The sequence below is a fragment of the Orycteropus afer genome, unplaced genomic scaffold (genome assembly GCF_000298275.1).
Source record: "Orycteropus afer afer isolate SDZICR_OR568_19922 unplaced genomic scaffold, OryAfe1.0 scaffold00014, whole genome shotgun sequence".
Taxonomy (NCBI): domain Eukaryota; kingdom Metazoa; phylum Chordata; class Mammalia; order Tubulidentata; family Orycteropodidae; genus Orycteropus; species Orycteropus afer.
Window position 1 is genome coordinate 9722625 of NW_006921601.1, and position 17860 is coordinate 9740484.

General features: G+C 44.2%; 1 protein-coding gene across 1 annotated transcript in view; it reads left to right on the plus strand.

Annotated features, from left to right (window-relative positions):
- Window positions 1–1418: 1418 nt before the first annotated feature.
- PARVA (parvin alpha) overlaps window positions 1419–17860 on the plus strand; it is a 203762-nt gene continuing 187320 nt past the window's right edge. The window contains exon 1 of the mRNA XM_007955250.2: window positions 1419–1554. Coding sequence (XP_007953441.1) covers window positions 1419–1554 — 136 coding nt within the window. The remainder of the gene's footprint in view (window positions 1555–17860) is intronic.

The window sequence follows — 17860 nt, forward strand, 5'->3', positions numbered from 1 at the left end:
TCTGCTTTCTGTTAGGTAAGAAGCATGGGCTAAAATACAATTTACAAAGGTAAAATCATGACCTTCAAGCAAATATAAAATGAAAATACACTCTGCTGAGAACCTATTGACCATCTTGTTGAATTTTTTTGCCCGTTAGTTTTCTGTTAGCCCAAGCAGAGCAGGATGGATTGTTAATAACTTTAGGAACATCTGCTGGGAAGAAAACACAGCTGGCCATCAGAGAACTGCAGGTGGGGGACAGGAAGATTCAAGGTCCAGGCAGCTATTCTCTGTAGTTTTCCATTACTCAGACCACATGGCTTCTCAAGCTCACTTCTTTGCACTATTTTTTTCTTTTTTTTCCCCCTTAGCCTTCCTCCACTCATCAGTATGCTAGGTGTTAAACATGGGCCCTCTCCCCCTCGATTTTTGCATGATTCCTTAACCAACAACTTCTGACAACAGTCTGTCTAGTTTAGTTTCTGAGACCGTTCTAGGTGGGCAAGCACAATAAAATAGGCCTTTTAAAATTTTCCAGTGTAAGTGCTGGAAACACTGTGCTTTGTGTTGTGTCTGTTATCCTAAACGAGTCTGGTTTCACTCTGTTGCTTTTATTTAGGCAGGATAGCTCTGGGGTCGTGGGTGGGTGTCTCACAGGAGCCCATGTTGTACCCTCCCCATTGATGTCGCCACCCACATTTAGTACCCTCTTGGGACAAATCATTGTGCTGCTAAAAACAGGTGACTTGCAAGAGTAAAGAATTTCAAACTTCTCGGTTTTGGATAGAAAAGGGGAGAAGGCGGTTGATGAGACATGAGACCACGTTATGATCACATGATAATGCGGGAGCAGTTGCATGTGCCCAGTTTGGTAGGGCCCGAAGCTTACACATTTTTGTTTACTCCTAGTATTTCTTCCCTGATCTGGCTCACTCTTTTTGGTGGGCACGAGATATGGGCCTGAGAACTCTATAGGCAGAAATCCAGGAAAAGAGAGAGTTCCAAGCACATGAGGCAGAGACACGGGGTGAGTAGCAAGTTGGTTCGTTTAGGCAAGTAATCACAATGAAACCCTGATTTGTGCCAGGATCTGTGCTGGGTGCCGAGCTGGGAGAACTGAGCCTTCCAGGCTCGACAGCTCCCAGCCGGCAGGATCACACACACACAGATAAGGCCGCAAGTCCTGCAAGGGACAGATTTGGGGCATCATCCCTGTTCCGGGCAGCCAAGGGGCCCCGAGCACGCAGCTCCTTCCAAGGCGGAGGGCGGCGCGAGGGAGGGAGAGAGGGAAGGGAAAGGCGAGCGTGAGCTGCCTCAAATGCTTGGAATAATTCCGCTTCCGTTTGGAAAGCCGAAGCCTCAGTCCCGCCGCCCGCCGCGTCCGCCCAGCGCCAGCTCCGCGTCCCGACCCGCTCGCGGCTGCCCGCTCCGCTGCCATGGCCACCTCCCCGCAGAAGTCGCCCTCTGTCCCCAAGTCCCCCACTCCCAAGTCGCCCCCGTCCAGGAAGAAAGATGACTCCTTCTTGGGGAAACTCGGAGGGACTCTGGCCCGGAGAAAGAAAGCCAAGGAGGGTGAGTGCGGCCGGGCCCGGTGGGCCGGCGAAACCCGGGCCGAGGGGCCCATGCGCCGGGGGCCGCGGCGGCAGTGCGCCGCGGGTGCCCGGCGCGGTGAGGGCGCGCGGTGGCGCGTGCGCGCGCTTCCCGGGAAGGTCGCGCGGGAGGGGTTCGCTACCAGCTTGGCGGCCCTCGAGTCGCGTGGGCCACCGTTACCGTCGCCCCGCCCTCGGTGACCGAGGCGCTGTTTTCCTGGGCCTGGCCTAGCGCCCAAGTCGGAGGCCGGCTCTGCGTGGCTCGAGGGCCGAGGAGGCGGTGGCACTGGCGTAGGCGGCCGGAGCGCAGGCCCGAACCTACCCCGGAGGTGTCGTCCTCCGGTAGGCCCCAGGTCTAGGTCCTCTCCGCGCCCTAAGGCTGGTGTTTCCCAAGTTTCAGCTGAAACTTACCTGGGTGCAGTCACTGTCACTCTTTTGCCTTCATTGGTCTCTGAAATCCTAGACCTGCCTTAGTCTGGATGCAGCCGTGGCCCCTTTGGATATTTTATCTGCCCCCTGGGCTCAGCAAAGCTCTATTAATGTACTAGACCAACAAAAAACATTTGCCGAATGAATGAGTGACTTGCAGGCTGTCCTAGCGGTACCGGAGTACAACAAAAAACTCACGCCCAGGGAGAAAAGTCAGATTCAACACCAATTTAGCATCATAGGGCTTGATCCTTCCGTGAACTCAGGTGCTAAGGGCTATTGCAAAAGCCATTTTCTTTGTCCCATTAGGGTGAATCGAGGCCACACTCCCCGCGCCCCCCCCCCCGACAGTTTACATGTAAAAGTGTTTTGTCCTGTGGGCAGACTTTGCTTTCTATGTTTTGGTTTGAAAAATGAGGTGACAGTTCTCAAGAAGAACTAGTAATACAAGTTGCTTGGTTAAAATAGTTTTTAATAGACTGCTCAGTGCTTTGAGAATTGGGATTTGGGATGAATCATGCTTTTGAAAGCTGTGATTAAAAAAAATAAGTTTGTGCTGTAAAAAAGAACTTCAACTTGACACAAAGAACTAGATTGCTACTCTCTAGATTAAAATGAGAAGCACCAAAATATATCCTCCAAAATGTTTTCCTCTAATTTTGTTATTTTGGTAAGACATTGTCTGAGTAGGGTACTGAAATCCTGGCTGGCGAATGCCCATTCTAAGACTACCCTTCTCTTTCCTACATCACTCCTGACATGGGTTATTCAGTCCCAAACTAGGCAACTCAGAATTACTGAAGCTCATGAGCTATAGGGAGAGCGCACCCCACCTTTGTCAATTTCCCAGAAAAGTTTACTTTATACTGAGTCAAAAATTGGTCTCTAACTACTACTACAAGTTTCCCCCAGCATCTGAAAGTAGAGTTTTCCTATGAAACCTGCCGTAAGCTGAAAGGGTATAAAGCGGAGAAACAATTACCATTCATTTATATGGGATAATTTTTTGAGTGATCCCAGACCCAAAAAAATAGCCTACCAAATGATGCCAAATAACAATAACATACAGTGTTCACAGATACAGTTCAAAGTCATGGGGCTTGATGCTGACTTCTAGCGGAAGGAGCTTGGTTGAAGACACTCTTGCTTCTCAGGGGTGTGTGCTGCCTCTTTAACCGCTTGCTGCAAAATAGATGCTGAATGCTAGTCTCCTTTTTTGTAAAAGCGAAGTGGCAAAAAGCAGACTTTTGAAAAGTGGGGGCACGTGTTCTGTTCTTTTTTTTTGTTTTGTTTTTCTAGTTTTTTAGTAATTACGAACACAGTCATTGCAAGTCTGTATGTATGCATTCTATTCTTAGAGCCAGGAGAATGAGTCTGATGATGGCCTTTCAATTATCTGTGTATATTGTGATTGGGGTGAAATTTTACAGAGCAAATTGGTTTTCCATGCAATAATCTACATTTTGTTTTGTGACATTCATTATAATCCCTGCTATGTAACAGCACTCTTCCCACTTCTTCTCTGTGTTTATTATTTTTCTTCATCCTTCTTTCCTATCCCTTCCTGCCTTCCTAGCTATATCCCTGGGTAAATCCTGCCCTTTTGATCTCCTGTGGTTGATTGCTTTAATGGGTACCTACCTCCCTGTTGTTACTGTTTGGGTACAGGCCTGTTGTCTGGCTGAAAGTTGAGCCATGGGGCTGAGTCCAACTACAGGCTTGAAGGGTGTCTAAGGGCCAAAGCGTCAGGGGTTCCACCAGTCTCTATCAGACCAGTAAGCCTCAAAATCATAAATACCTTTCAACTTTCTAAAGTTGAGTAGTCTATTCCTTGGAGACGTCCTTTCACCAGCCAACATCCTGTTACTTAGCTGGGATTTTTAAAATAATTTAGTGAAGGAACTATTTACAGGTGTGGGCAGAGATAAGGGAGCCGAGAAGAGATACTGAGGCACTTCTTGTTGTTGTTGTTATTTGCCGTCGAGTCGGCCCCGACTCATAGCGACCCCTCCTTGGGTTTCCGAGGCAGTATCACTACGGAAGTAGGATTGCCCAATCTTCCTTCCGGGGAGTGGCTGGTGGGTTTGAACCGCCAGCCTTCTGGTTAGCAGTCAAGTGCCTTAGGCACTATGCTACCAGAGCTCCCACTGAGGCACTTAGGGGCTAGCAATTAGGGCAAGCCATTACCATCCCTAGAAAGGCACGAGGAGAGAAAGCCAGAACCCATTGAGAACTGGAGCTATAGAAGAGGGATTGCTTGATAGGAACTGGAGTTGTAGCGGGGGGGACCCAACCATCAACAGAAATATGAAGATGGAGCAGGGAGAGAGTACTGGATGAAATACAGGCTCCCTCGCTTTTTGCCCTGGAACCTCCTGCCGGTGAATCCCATTGGCTGAACCCAGTGGGAAGCCACTAGGACAAGGAAATCTGGGTAATACAATATGTAGGGGCCAACTCCTTTGGGGTGCAGAGCAGGAGAGAGACTGAATCATAGTGGGGATTCACAGGTGGAGAATAACTACAGAGCAACTGGTGGGTTCTAACCACCAACCTTTCAGTTAGCAGTTGAGTGCTTAACCATTGCGCTACTAGGGTTCCTTCTCTTTCCCCTAAGATTCTGAAAATACGCTCGCATTTTACCCATTTGAAGAAAATCTTCTGGAACTGGTTTCCTCTTAAGCTACCCACATCTCCTTCTTTCTTTTGGGACCAGAGGTTTGGAGAGTTTTTTGTACTGGCTTCTTCCTTTTTCTTATCTCCTAGTTGCTTCCCAAGCCACTATTTCCATTCTTGCATCACTTGTTTATTGAGTGCCTACCATGTGTCAATCACTAGGCTAGATGCTGAGAATATCACAAGAGACCAAAACACACAAAAATCTCTGCCCTCCTAGGGCTTACATCCTAGTAGGGGAGACAGAAAATAAACAAAATATATCAGTAAAATGTGTGCATTGTGTTTGAGTGGTGGTGAGTGCTGTAGAGTGAAATAAAGCAGGAAAAGGGGAAATGCAGTGTACAGAGAAGGAGATAGTTGGTAATTTTAAATAGTGTGGCTAGGGAACACCTCACTAAGAAGGGCATATTTGAGTTAAGATATGAAGGAGGTGAGAGAGAGAGACATGTACATCTTGGAAAACAATATAGTAGGCAGAAGGAATGGCACATTCTAAGACACTGAGTCAGGAGCGGATGTGGTATCCTGAGGACCAGCAGGTAGGTCAGTGTGGGTGGAGGGGAGAGTAAGCACAGTTGTGGAAGGTGGTGAGGAGATGAAGAAGCAGCTGAGGAGGAACTCACAAGAAGGACTAACAAGGAGCATCCAAAGAAATAGGAGGAAAACCAGGGGAGTGTGGACTCCTGGAAGCCAAGTGGAGAATTCTCTTCTGTTCTCACTATTCAAGTGAAACTTCCCTGGTTGAGGGCTCCAAACTCTACTGTCTTCCTGTCAGTCCTGATGCCAGTTGAGATCTTGGAGGCATTTAGTATCGTTCAGCTTTGCCTTAGAGTTGTCCTCTCCCCTGACCTTGTCCACGCTGATTTATCCCTGTGTCTCTGACGCTTCTTCTTCTGACTCCTTCTCTGACTTTTCTTTTTCTCTTTACCCCTTCAGTTTCGTTTTCTGGGGTTCTGACTCCACCTGCCTTGCTCCCCAACCACTGGCCAGTCTCACCTACTCGTATGGAATTAATCACCACCTACCCACTAATGATTCCCAGTTCCAGATCTTTCACCCGTAGTCCAGATGCATCTTTTCCACTGTCTCCTGGATGTCTCACCAAACCAAAGCCACTGCCATCTAGTCAATTCCAACTCATAGTGACTCTTTAGGGGAGAGTAGAACTGCTCCATAGGGTTTCCAAGGCTGTAAATCTTTATAGAAGCAGACTGCCTCATCTTTCTCCCATACAACGGCTGGTGGGTTCAAACCGCTGACCTTTTAAGCATCCTGGTCCATATTTTTGCAATGACCTATTTCAGTTCTCTCTACAACAAACTCTTCGTCATTATTCAGATCCAACTCAAATATCCCTTTCTGTATGCAGTCTTCCATCACTTCCCCAAGGAGAGTGAGATGCTTCTTTTTCTGTGATCTCCTAGCATCTTGTTCATACTTCTTGATTGCAGTGGCCACGTTGCCCCTGTAGATGTGCATGTCCCTATGGCAAGAGCCTTCCTGCCTAGTGTAATATTTAATGCATAATGATACTGGAATTTCTATAGAATGAATTTCCCCACATTTAGCTTGGTGAAAATACCCCACCGCTAGCTGGTTGTGTAACGTTAGACAAGCCTTTCCCCCTTTCTGATGTGATTGCCCATTTCTAACATTAGGGGATTAGGCTAAATCACCTCCATGGGCCCTTGCAGCTGTGGTCTGCTAGGACTTCTGAGCTCTCATTTCACCAGGCTTCTCTCAAATTTAGTTTTATTGTCTGTGTAGGGTGGTCTGGGAATTACATCATCACAAAGACCTTTTTCTTTCCTCCACTAATGAAGGCACCTTTGTGTCAGGAGGAGGAGATGGCGACCAGGATAAGTGGGCTGCAGCCCAAGGACACCTCCATATTAGGAATCAGTCTCCTTGTCTCATGGAATATCTCTATTTAGTTAACAGACACAGTTTGTAATTATGTTTTAGCTATCAGTACAGGAGAAGATGAAATCCTCATATAAGCATTTGTAAGCATCTAAAAATTTCCACTCAATGCCATAGAAAAAAAGTATTTGGGGAAAGCCTTACAATGATTTCAATCATAAAATACTTTAAAAATAAACAAAATCTTAACAAAGATGTAAACATCCTGTTAAGTTTATAATACATTCTGCAGCTTGAAATCAGCAGGAAATCCAAAAGAGCCCTTGGCCTGGGGCCCAGATCCCCCAGGACAGGGAGGTCTCTGTTAGCTTAGGCCCTGGGCCTGGTTCGTTTGTTCTTTTTCTCTGTAAGCTTCATGAGGGCAGGTGTTGTGTTTCTTCTGTTCACATCTGTATCACCTGTGCCTAGCATTGACCTTGGTTTTTAACAGGTGTTCCAAGTATGTTTTGTAACTAACTGTTGCCAATCAATGGGCAATTTATTCTCACTGAGGGAGTCCCCAGGTTACTCTAAATTGTGCTCTAACCTCAGGTGACCCCCATCTGGTCTCCTGACTCCATTTAGGCCCCAACTTTTGGCTCTGTGTGTATATGTCTCATAGAAATGCCTCCACTCTCCCCACTCCTCGCCTCCAAAGGAATCTCTTTACCCTTTGTGGGAAAACATTATTAGTTAGTGCTGTTATTTGGCAAACATGCCAAGTCTCCCAAAGACCAGAGGCTTGGGTCCTTGAGTCTCAGGGCAACTTTTTGCACCATGTGGGAAGTGAGCCAACAAGGAGGGAGACCCACTGGCTAAGGATGATGACTAGATAGAGCTGGGGGGGGGGGGCAGTGTTCTTTCTCTCCAGACAGTCTTGCTTTGGGGAAACTGCTTTGCACATATTCATGTTAGAATGCTGAAATGAAGGAGGACTAAGGTGAAATGGGGAGCTCTGGTAGCATAGTGCCTAAGACACTTGACTGCTAACCAGAAGGCTGGTGGTTCAAATCCACCAGCCACTCCTCAGAAGGAAGATTAGCCAATCTACTTCCATAGTGATACTGCCTTGGCAACCCAAGGAGGGGTCGCTATGAGTCGGGTCCAACTTGACGGCACATCACAACACAACAAGAACAAGGTAAAATGGCCCATTGTAAGATTTGTGAAGATAGGAGAAGTGTGCAGACCAAAACTCTACTACAGAGATTCATAGTTCCTTTAGTTCCCCTAAATCTGCCCCTTTCGCTTTTCCCTACCGAACCTTTTTTTTTTTTTAAAATAATTGTGATGAAATATGTGTAAGAAAACATTTGCCATTTCAACCACCATCTGATTTTTTTTTTTTTAAATAAATGTTTTTCCTGTCTGTTTTCCTGCCCATACTTATGGAATTTATGGAAAAACAGAGAAAACAATCTTGCAAAGTTCCAACACCCAAAAGTATCACTACTGACATTTTGGTTTATTGCTGCATATGTTTTTTCTTTATTATAACTTTTTCTTTTTTATAATTGTGAGTATATTATGTAATGTATATTAAAAATCTGTCATGTTTTTATTTATTATAATATAAATATTTTTCGTGTTATCACAGACTTTATTAAACATTCTTTTTATAGGTACAGAATATTTCATTGAGTGAATGTTTCATTGTTTACTTACTTATTTCTTTTGATCCTCTTTTTTCTTCTTCTAGTGATCTGGTAGCGTAGTGCCTAAGACACTTGACTGCTAACCAGAAGGCTGGTGGTTCAAACCCACCAGCTACTCATTGGAAGGAAGGTTGGGCAATCTACTTCCGTAGTGATACCGCCTCAGAAACCCAAGGAGGGGTCGCTATGAGTCAGGTCCGACTCAACAGCACATAACAACAACAACAGTGATGTCTAAAGCTTTAAAAAAAAATTCTCAATAATTTCCCAGAAGTGTAATTACTGGGTCAAAAATGACAATTGGTTTGTTTACCATCAATAGTTTTCATTTGATAACCAAGAAAAAATGATTGCATTGGGTTTGGGTGGTCTTTCTGGTAGGTATTTTAAAGTAAAACTAATGGTGTTAAACTGAAAGTTTGTTTGCTTCTGGCTGGGAGGGCCAGTAATCCAAGAAGTAGGAGAAGGATGGGTAAAGGGAAAGCCATTTCCAGCCTGACCTGTGACTTGTTCAAAGTAATTCTCATATGGGCAGTTCTTATTTCAGAACATTCTCTTATGGCCATCCTTCCATCAATACATGACACTATATGTAACCCCAGTGCCTACTCCCCTTTCTGACAGAGCTCAGGATGGGACCACTTTGGGAATTAAAAAAAAACCCAAATGAACGAACTCACTGACATTGAGTCGATTCCGACTCATAGCAACCCCCATTGGGTTTCCAAAGCTGTAAATCTTTACAGAAGTAGATAGCCCCATCTTCCTTCCATGGAGCAGCTGGTAGGTTAGAACCTACTGACCTTCTGGTTAGCAGCCAAGTGCCTTATCTACTACCCTTAAAGCTCCTTGGCATTGGTAGTCACAACCTCCCTCTGAATTCTCACTACTCCCCAGTGAGTCCAGCAGCCCCTTCCCTTGAGCACTTCCTATTTACCTCCCAAACTTCTAAAGGCTTTGACTTAATACAACCACCATACCACCATCACTTGTTAACCACAGACAAATGGGAGTTAATTGCAAGATAATGGATTCAGTGCTATAGCAGAGATAGTTAGGTTCTTAGGAGTGAGGAACCTGTAGGAATTGAGTCTTGAAACCAAGGAAGGAACTCCCAGGCAGACAAGACTTGAAGGGCCAGGCATTGAGTGCCTTGTGATTGCAGTTGGATTTTAACAGAGTGGGTTGGGCTGATGCCGCAGGGCTATGGTTTACTCCATCTGCATTAGGAAGCAGTCAGGTGTCTCATTTCATCTCTGAAGAACGGATCTCAGCTAGTTGAAGTATGTAATTATCACACCCAGCACCCCAGGGAGTATTTTCTGGGGAGTCACTGGTGGAGGCAGGCTCTTCCTGGGAGTGATGTGTCTAGGGCATTTCTTTCATCACTGAATCATTTTTCCTTCACTTCACTCATTCCTTTATCTCCAGATCCAAGGCAACTCCCTTCTTCTATACTGTGAAGACATAGCCTGACAGTGAGGAGGTGGGAGTGACACTCTTCGTGAGAATACAGGCAGATCTCTTGGGGAGGGGGTGGACTCCAAGGAGCAAGGCTACCCCCCTGTTTCTGCTGCCACATCTCAGGGCTCCGGCTTCTACCAGGGGGCCTGTGGAAGAGGCTCTGGGCTTATTTTTCTCCAGGATGCACTCATCAATAGAAAACTTAAGCTGCAGTATTACTTTCCATTAAAAAATTGATTTCTAAAGCAGTTTTGGAGCTCTGATTGCACTGTGGTTAAAGCATTGTTGGGCTATTAACCAAAAGGTCAGTTAGAACCCACCAGCCACTCCATGGGAGAAAAATGAGGCAGTCTGCTTCCGTAAAAATTTACAGCCTTGGAAAAACTGTGTGGTGTAGTTCTGCTTTGTCCTGTAAGATTGCTATAAGTTGGAATCGACTTAGGGCAGTGTTTTTAAAGTAGTTTTTGTCTTGGCCAATGTGGCTTTGGCTGTGGGGTGTGCTAGAAGCCTCTGGTGGGGAGTGGGAATGAGAGGATCTCCAGAAGGGAGTCTGCAAGGTGAGCTGGCAAGGCCTTTCAGATCTGTTGAGGCAGGCCCCAGGATGGGAGGGTGCAGAGATTCTGGTAGAGAGTCACTGGCACCTGCTGTGTGCCCAAGTCCTGAATCAAGGAGGCCCATCTGAATCCTGGATGGGTAGGTGAAGCTTAGATTCAGGGTCCTGGGGACAGGACTTAGCAGGCAGGTAGGTGATTCAGGGATAGGCTGCAGTATCACTGTGACATCAGCACCTACAGAATGGGGATAGGTGGGAGGCTGAAGGATGCTCATGCCTCACTCAAGCTCCAGGCTTGGAAATAAACTCTCCTCTCCGTGGTGGAGAGCTCTGGTGGCATAGCAGATAAGGGACTTCACTGCTAACCTGGAAGGTCAGTGGTTCAAACCCACCAGCTGCCCCTTGGAAGGAAGACTGGGCAATCTTCTGTAAAGATTTACAGCCTCGGGAACCCAGTGGGAGTTGCTATGAGTCAAAAACAACTAGGCAGTGAGTTTGGTTTTTTTTTTTTTTTTTGGTTCTCCTTGGTGAGAGGAGTTTTTCATTTTCACCATAAACCTGAGCTATTCCTGGCTCCCAGCCCTGGTAGGGCAGATCTGCATATGACAGGTAGTTAATAGTGACAGCTGGAAGAAGAAGGGGCAGAGGGAATTTACAGTTTTTATGCTGCTTGCAATATAAAAAAGCAACTCTCAGGATATAGGCAAGTCCCCCAAAAAAGCCCCCTGTAAGGAGGAGCAGCTGCAGGGCCTCTCTTGGTGGCCTTGTGGGAGGCACTCCCCTCCTGCCCCCAGCATATCCCCAGGTGCCCCGAGAACAAAATAATTCCTTTACCTGCATTTTCTCCATGGCCATCATTCCGGTAAATTGCAAGGCTTCCATGATGATGATGGAGAGGCAGATTGATTTGTTCCTTCTGATTGTCACTGTGCTCAACTTGGCCAGGGTGATGAGCACCCAGTTTTCACACCTTGTAATGGCCCTGCCAAGGGTGAATGTTAACACAATTGGGACCTGACACTTCAGTGAATCTGAGACATTCTGCTGCAGAGATCAAAGTTCAGAATTGCTTAAATTGGTGTTGGAGCAGGTGGGAAACAGGAGTCCAGGGCCATGAATTGGATAGATGGCAATTGTCGTTCCATTTGTAAAGCTTGGATGTCAGCTTTTCAAATGATATGACATCAATTTAAGTAATTTGGGCTTCCAGCTACCTAGCCCTTTTAGTGTTACTGGTCCTGGGAAGGATGATTCATGGTCTGGCTATGCTCTTGTGTGTGGGGTGGTGAAAAAATCCCTGCTGGTATCTCCAGGGTTAGACCATTTTGTTTGTGCTGGGTTGGTATCAGTGGGTTATCAGTTTTCATGGGAATGTCGATGACAGTTTCATCTCCTACCTGGATATGTTGGTAACTCCTCCAAATGACACTTCCAGCTAAGACCTCTTGCCTGAGCTCCAGACTAATTAACATGTATGTACCATGGCATTGTCACTTGCACACAGATATGACCCTGGATTTTAATACAGGACATGTAGTTCCCAAAGTCTTCTGATGAGGTGGGAATGTGTTCTGGTTTATGATGGAAGCTCAAGTCCAGAGAAGGGGTGGTCTCTGCTGTATGGAAGAGAGAGTGCATGTTTGTTATGTAACAACTTTATTGAGATATAATTTACATGCTGTATAATTTACCCTTTTGAAGGGTACAATTCAGTGGTTTTTAGTATATTCACAGAGCTGTGCAGCCATCACCACAATCAGTTTTAGAACATTTTCATCACAACAAAAAAACCTTTATTAGTCATCACTCCCCATTGGATCACTCCCCATTTCCCTTCAACTTCCCCTACCCCACCAGGAGCTCTAGTGGCATAGTGGGTAAGACATTTGGCTGCTAACAAGAAGGTTGGTAGTTTAAATCTACCAGCTGCTCCACAGGAGGAAGATGAGACAATCTACTTCTGTAAGGATTTACCGCCTTGGAAACCCACTGGAGATTGCTATAAGTCAGAATTGACTCAGGAGCAGTGGGTTCCCCTACCCCCACCTCTAGGCAACCACTACTCTACTTTCTGTCTCTATGGATTTGCCTATTCTAGACATTGCGTATAAGTGGAAACATACAGTATGTGATTTCTTTCACTTAGTGTGCTGTCAAGGTTCATGCCTATTATAGCATATACCATTTCTTTTTGTATGGACATAGCTCATTTTATCTATTCAGAAGTTGATAGACATTTGTGTTGTTTCCACTTTTTGGCTATTTTGAATAATGTTGCATATATGAGGTTTAGTGGGGACCTGTGTTTTCATTTTTCTTGGGTATATACCTAGGAATGAATTGCTAAGTCATATGGTAGCTCCAAGACGCTATGGTGGAGGAGTGCGTAAGACATTTGGCTGCCAAAAAGAAGGTCGGCAGTTCACCAGCCACTTCATGGAAGGAAGATGGGGCAGTCTATTTCTGTAAAGATTTATAGCCTTAGAAATCCAGTGGGGGTTGCGCTGAGTTGGAATTGACTTGATAGCAGTAGTGGGATGATTGAGGAACTACCAGACTATTTTCCAAAGCAGCTACCATTTTACATTCCTACCAGCACTGTATGAGTGTTCCAGTTTCTCCATATCATTGTCAGCACTTGTTATCTTTTTTTTTTTTTTTTAATTACAGCCATCCTAGTGGGTGTGAAGGAGCTCTGGTAGCATAGTACCTAAGTCACTTGACTGCTAACCAGAAGGCTGGCGGTTCAAACCCACCAGCCACTTCCGTAGTGATACTGCCTCGGAAACCCAAGGAGTGGTTGCTGTGAGTCAGGTCTGACTTGATGGCACATAACAACAACAACAGTGGGTGTGAAATGTTATTTCATTGAGTTTGATATGCGTTTTCTTGATGCTAATGATATTGAGCATCTTTTTGGCCATTGCTATATCTTCTTGGGCACTTTTATTTTTAATTCCATAGAGTCCAGTTGCGCAGCTCCTCATTCCTGAGTGTTATAAGCATTCTGACTATTAACCCATAAAAATACCCCCAGAAGAAGTTTCCTCCTCCCATTTATTAACATTGGCTGGGAGCACCAGAGACCTGTGGCATCTTATTTTGGGTGCATTTCATCTTGCGAATGACTGTGTTCCTTAAATATTTCCTGTTAAGCAAATTGTCATATGCCGGATCCTGTTATACCACTGGCTTTCATTGTTAAGTTGGAAATTGTTTGTCTGGAATATAACTTGACCCCACATTATTTTTTAAAAGTAAATAATAATAAGTCATACCAGAAAAAACAGCAAAAGTTTTTAAATTTGCACATTTAAGTGTAATGTAATTCTTGATAATATACCATCTACTTTTCAAATAGTAATAACAACAATGACAACAGTAACGTAAGTGCACCAGGAATCTGCACTTATATAGTGCTACTATTGGCCAGACTTTGTGTTAGGTGCTTTATACTTATTAAGCTAATTGATCTTCACAACAATCTTTCTCTTTCGTACAGGAGGAAACTGAAGTACAGGGATGCAAGTAATGCCCAAGGTCAAGGCTAGTGTAACCACCATTCTCAGAAGCTTAACATAATACAAGTTTATTGCTAGCTCCCAGCAGAGCCCAGTGTGGTTGTTCTCCATTCACTGGCCTTCCACATGGTCATCGAGGAATCGAGGCCCTAAAGTTCTGAACCCTATTCAAACTGGTTGAGTCATCGCTGACACAGTGAAATCAGAATAGACCTAAATTTGTAAAATGTGAGTGTACCAGACCAGGAAAAACCATGGGTCAAAGCGCTGGAATGGGAGACTCAGAAGAAGTGTAGTGAGCCCTTTGAGGAGCCTGATGCAGAACATTGGATTATTGTCAGGACTTTGGAGAGTGACACACATTCAGGGTGGTACAGTTGGCCACCATCTTTGAGCAGGGCACTGTTGGTTCTGACTTTACAGTTCAAGAGATTTGGTTGCTGTGCATGCTGCCCTGTTTCCTAAGAGGAACATTAAGTTTCTAGCAAGGCATCAACCTGTAATTTTTCCCATTCTATTTGTTGTTCCACTTCACTCACATTTTACAAATTTGAGTCCATTCCATTTTCACTTCATCAGCTGTGACTGAATGAGGAAGAACCAGTTCTTTTCTTCTTATGGCTCTGCCTTCTTCCAGGTTGTTTGAATTTTTGCTTATCAGCTGGTGAGTAAGATAGAGAGCAAAGACTACCATGGAAGGTTACTATGGGCCAGGTCTGGACAATATTTTACAGGCATGATCAGAACAATGAAAAACTCTGCTTTTCCCATTAGATTTTAAAACTCAGCAGGTAGAGAAAGATGGGGTCCCTGGTGATGATCCGAGCATAGTTTAGTCCATCCTCAGCCTCTTTCCTTTTATTTTTACATGTATTCACTGTATATCAAGAATCTAGAGACTTTCATACCAAATGCACTGCTGTCGAGTCGGATCAGACTCATAGTGACTCCTCCTTGGGTTTCCAAGGTGGTATCACTACAGAAGTAGATTGCCCAACCTTCATAGATGATTTCACATTTAATCCCTGTCACCGCCATTTTACAGATGAGGAAACAGAGGTCCAGAATGGTGAAGTGACTTGCTCGATGTCTCTCTCTCTCTTTCTTTTTCCCAATTAATTAATTAATTGATTGATTTTTGCAGTGTTCCTTCCCCTCCACTCCCATCCCTGGTAATCAACAAAGAATGTTTCCTTCCATATATAAACTTTTCCTTGACTTTTTACAATAATGAACTAATACAATATTTATACTTCTGTGATTGACTTATTTCACTCAGTGTAATGTCCTCCAGGTTCATCCATGTTATGTGGTGTTTTGCAGATTCTACATTATTCTTTAGTGTTGCATAGTATCCCATTGTGTGTATGTACCATAGTTTGATTATCCATTCTTCTCTTGATAGGAGCTCTGGTAGCATAGTGCCTAAGGCACTTGACTGCTAACCAGAAGGCTGGCGGTTCAAACCCACCAGCCACTCCTCGGAAGGAAGGTTGGGCATTCCTACTTCTGTAGTGATACTGCCTCGGAAACCCAAGGAGGGGTAGCTATGAGTCGGGGCCAACTCGATGGCAAATAACAACAACAACAACTTGATGGGCACGTAGGTTTCCATCTTTTGGTTATTGTAATAGTGCTGTGATGAATATGGGTGTGCATGTATCTGTTCTTGGCCTGGCTCTCACTTCCTTAGAATATATACCTAGTAATGGGATTGCTGGATTAAATAGTATTTCTAATTCCATCTTTTTAAGGAATTGCCGTACTGCTTTCCACAGAGATTGTATCATTTTACAGTCCCACCAGCAGTGTATGAGAGTCCTAATCTTTCCACATCCTCGGCAGCATTTATTTTCTGTCATGTTGAACTTTGCTATTAGTGCTGGGGCAAGATGGTATCTCATTGTTATTTTGATTTGCATCTCACTAATGGCTAATGATCGTAAACATTTCTTCATGTGTTTGTTGACTGCCTGAATATCCTCTTTGGTGAAATGTCTATTCATGTCTTCTGCCTGTTTTTTGATTTCATTGTTTCTTTTTGTTGTTGAAGTAGTGGAGTTTTCAAGAAATTTTAGAGATAACCCTTGTCAGATGTGTTATTGCCAAATATTTTTTCCCAATCTGTAGATTCTATTGTGACGTTTCTGGAGAAATCTTTTGAAGCACATGACAATTTTATTTTGAGAAGGTCCCATTCATCTAGTTTCTCTTCTGCTGTTTGTGCATTTTGGGTTATGCTTGATATTCTATTTATGCCATAAATTAAGGCCCCTAAATTTGCCCCTATGTTTTCCTTGAGGAACTTTATATAGTTTTGGGTTTCACATTTAAGTGTTTGATCCATCTGGAGTTAGTTTTTGTGTATGATGTGAGGTATGGCTCTTGTTTCATTTTTCTGCGAATGGATATCCAGTTTTGCCAGCACCATTTGTTAGAGACTATCTTTTCCCTTTTAATAGATTTCGACCCTTTGTCAAAGATCAGCTGAGCACAGGTCGATGAATCTATTTCTGGCTTCTCAGTTTTATTCCACTGGTCTATATGTCTGTCGTTGGACCAATACCAGGCTGTTTTGACTGCTGTGGCTAGCTGTGTGGTAGGTTTTGAGATCCAAGAGTGTGAGACCTCTTTGTTTTTCTTCTTCAACAATGCTTTGCTTATCTGAGGTCTCTTTCCTTTTCATGTAAAATGAGTGTTTTTTTCATATCCTTAAAGAATGTTGATGGAATCTGGATTGGGATTTCATTGAATGTATAGATTGCTGTGGATAGTATCGACATTTTCACAATGTTCAATCTTCCTATCCATGCCTTGCTCATTGTCTCTTAGCAAACAAGTGTCAGAGCAGGATTTGAGTCAGTTTCTTCAAACCAAAGTCCAGTGCTTTTCTCCCTATAACAAAGCTGTGTTTTCTTTGTAGTGTTTATTTTTTATTCATCAATAATAACAATTAACAATGGTGAATAATAGTAACAATAGTTAACTGTTTAATAACCTGCAGTTTCTCTGATCTTTAAAGATGTTGGCAGTTTTTCTAATTTGTCACTTTGTTCTACAAACATATTTTGTGAGGTAACCTAGTAAAGAAGTTTCTGGGCTCTGGAACCAGACTGCCTGGGTCCCCATTTTTGTCCTACCACTTAATAGCTGCATAACCTGGGGTGAGTTAATCATTCTCTCTGAGCCCCAGCTCCCTCATCTGCAAAATGGGATATTAATAGTATTACTTCACAGGGTTGTCATGAAGACGAAAGGAAATGGTGCTTATTGTTGTTAGGTGCCGTTGAGTTGCTTCTGACTCATAGCAGCCCCATGCACAGCAGAACAAAATACTGCCAGATCCCGTGCCAGCTCCATAATCCTTGCTATACTTGAGTCCATTGTTGCAGCCACCGTGTCAATCCATCTTGTCGAAGGCCTTCCCCTCTTTCATCGACCCTCCACCTTACCAAGCATGACATCCTTCTGCAGGGAATGGTCCCCTCTGACAACATGACCAAAGTAGGTGAGATGAAGTCTGGCCATCCTCGCTACCAAGGAGCATCTTGGCTGTACTTCTTCCAGGACAAATCTGTTAGTTCTTTCGACAGTCCATGGTACCTGCAGCATTCTTCTCCAGCACCACAACTCAAAAGCATCAACTCTTCTTTGGTCTTTCTTATTCATTGTCCAGCTCTCACATGCATATGAGGCAACTGAAAATATCATGGCCTGTGTCAGGCACACCTTAGTCCTCAAGGAGACATCCTTGCTTCTCAGCATTTGAAACAATTCCCTTGCAGCTGACCTACCCAGTGTTACACATCATCTAATGTCCTGACTGCTGCTTCCATTGGCCTCGACTGTAGAACCAAGCAATGTGAATTCTTTGACAACCTCAATCTTTTCTCCATTTATCGTGATGCTGCTCATTGATCCAGTTGTGAGGATTTTTGTCCACTTTATATTGAGATGTAATCCATACTGCAGACTGTGTTCCTCAGTCTTCATCAGTAAGTGCCTCAAGTCATCCTCACTTTCAGCAAGCAAAGTTGTATCATCAGCGTATCTCAGGTTGTTAATGATTCTTCCTCCAATCCTGAT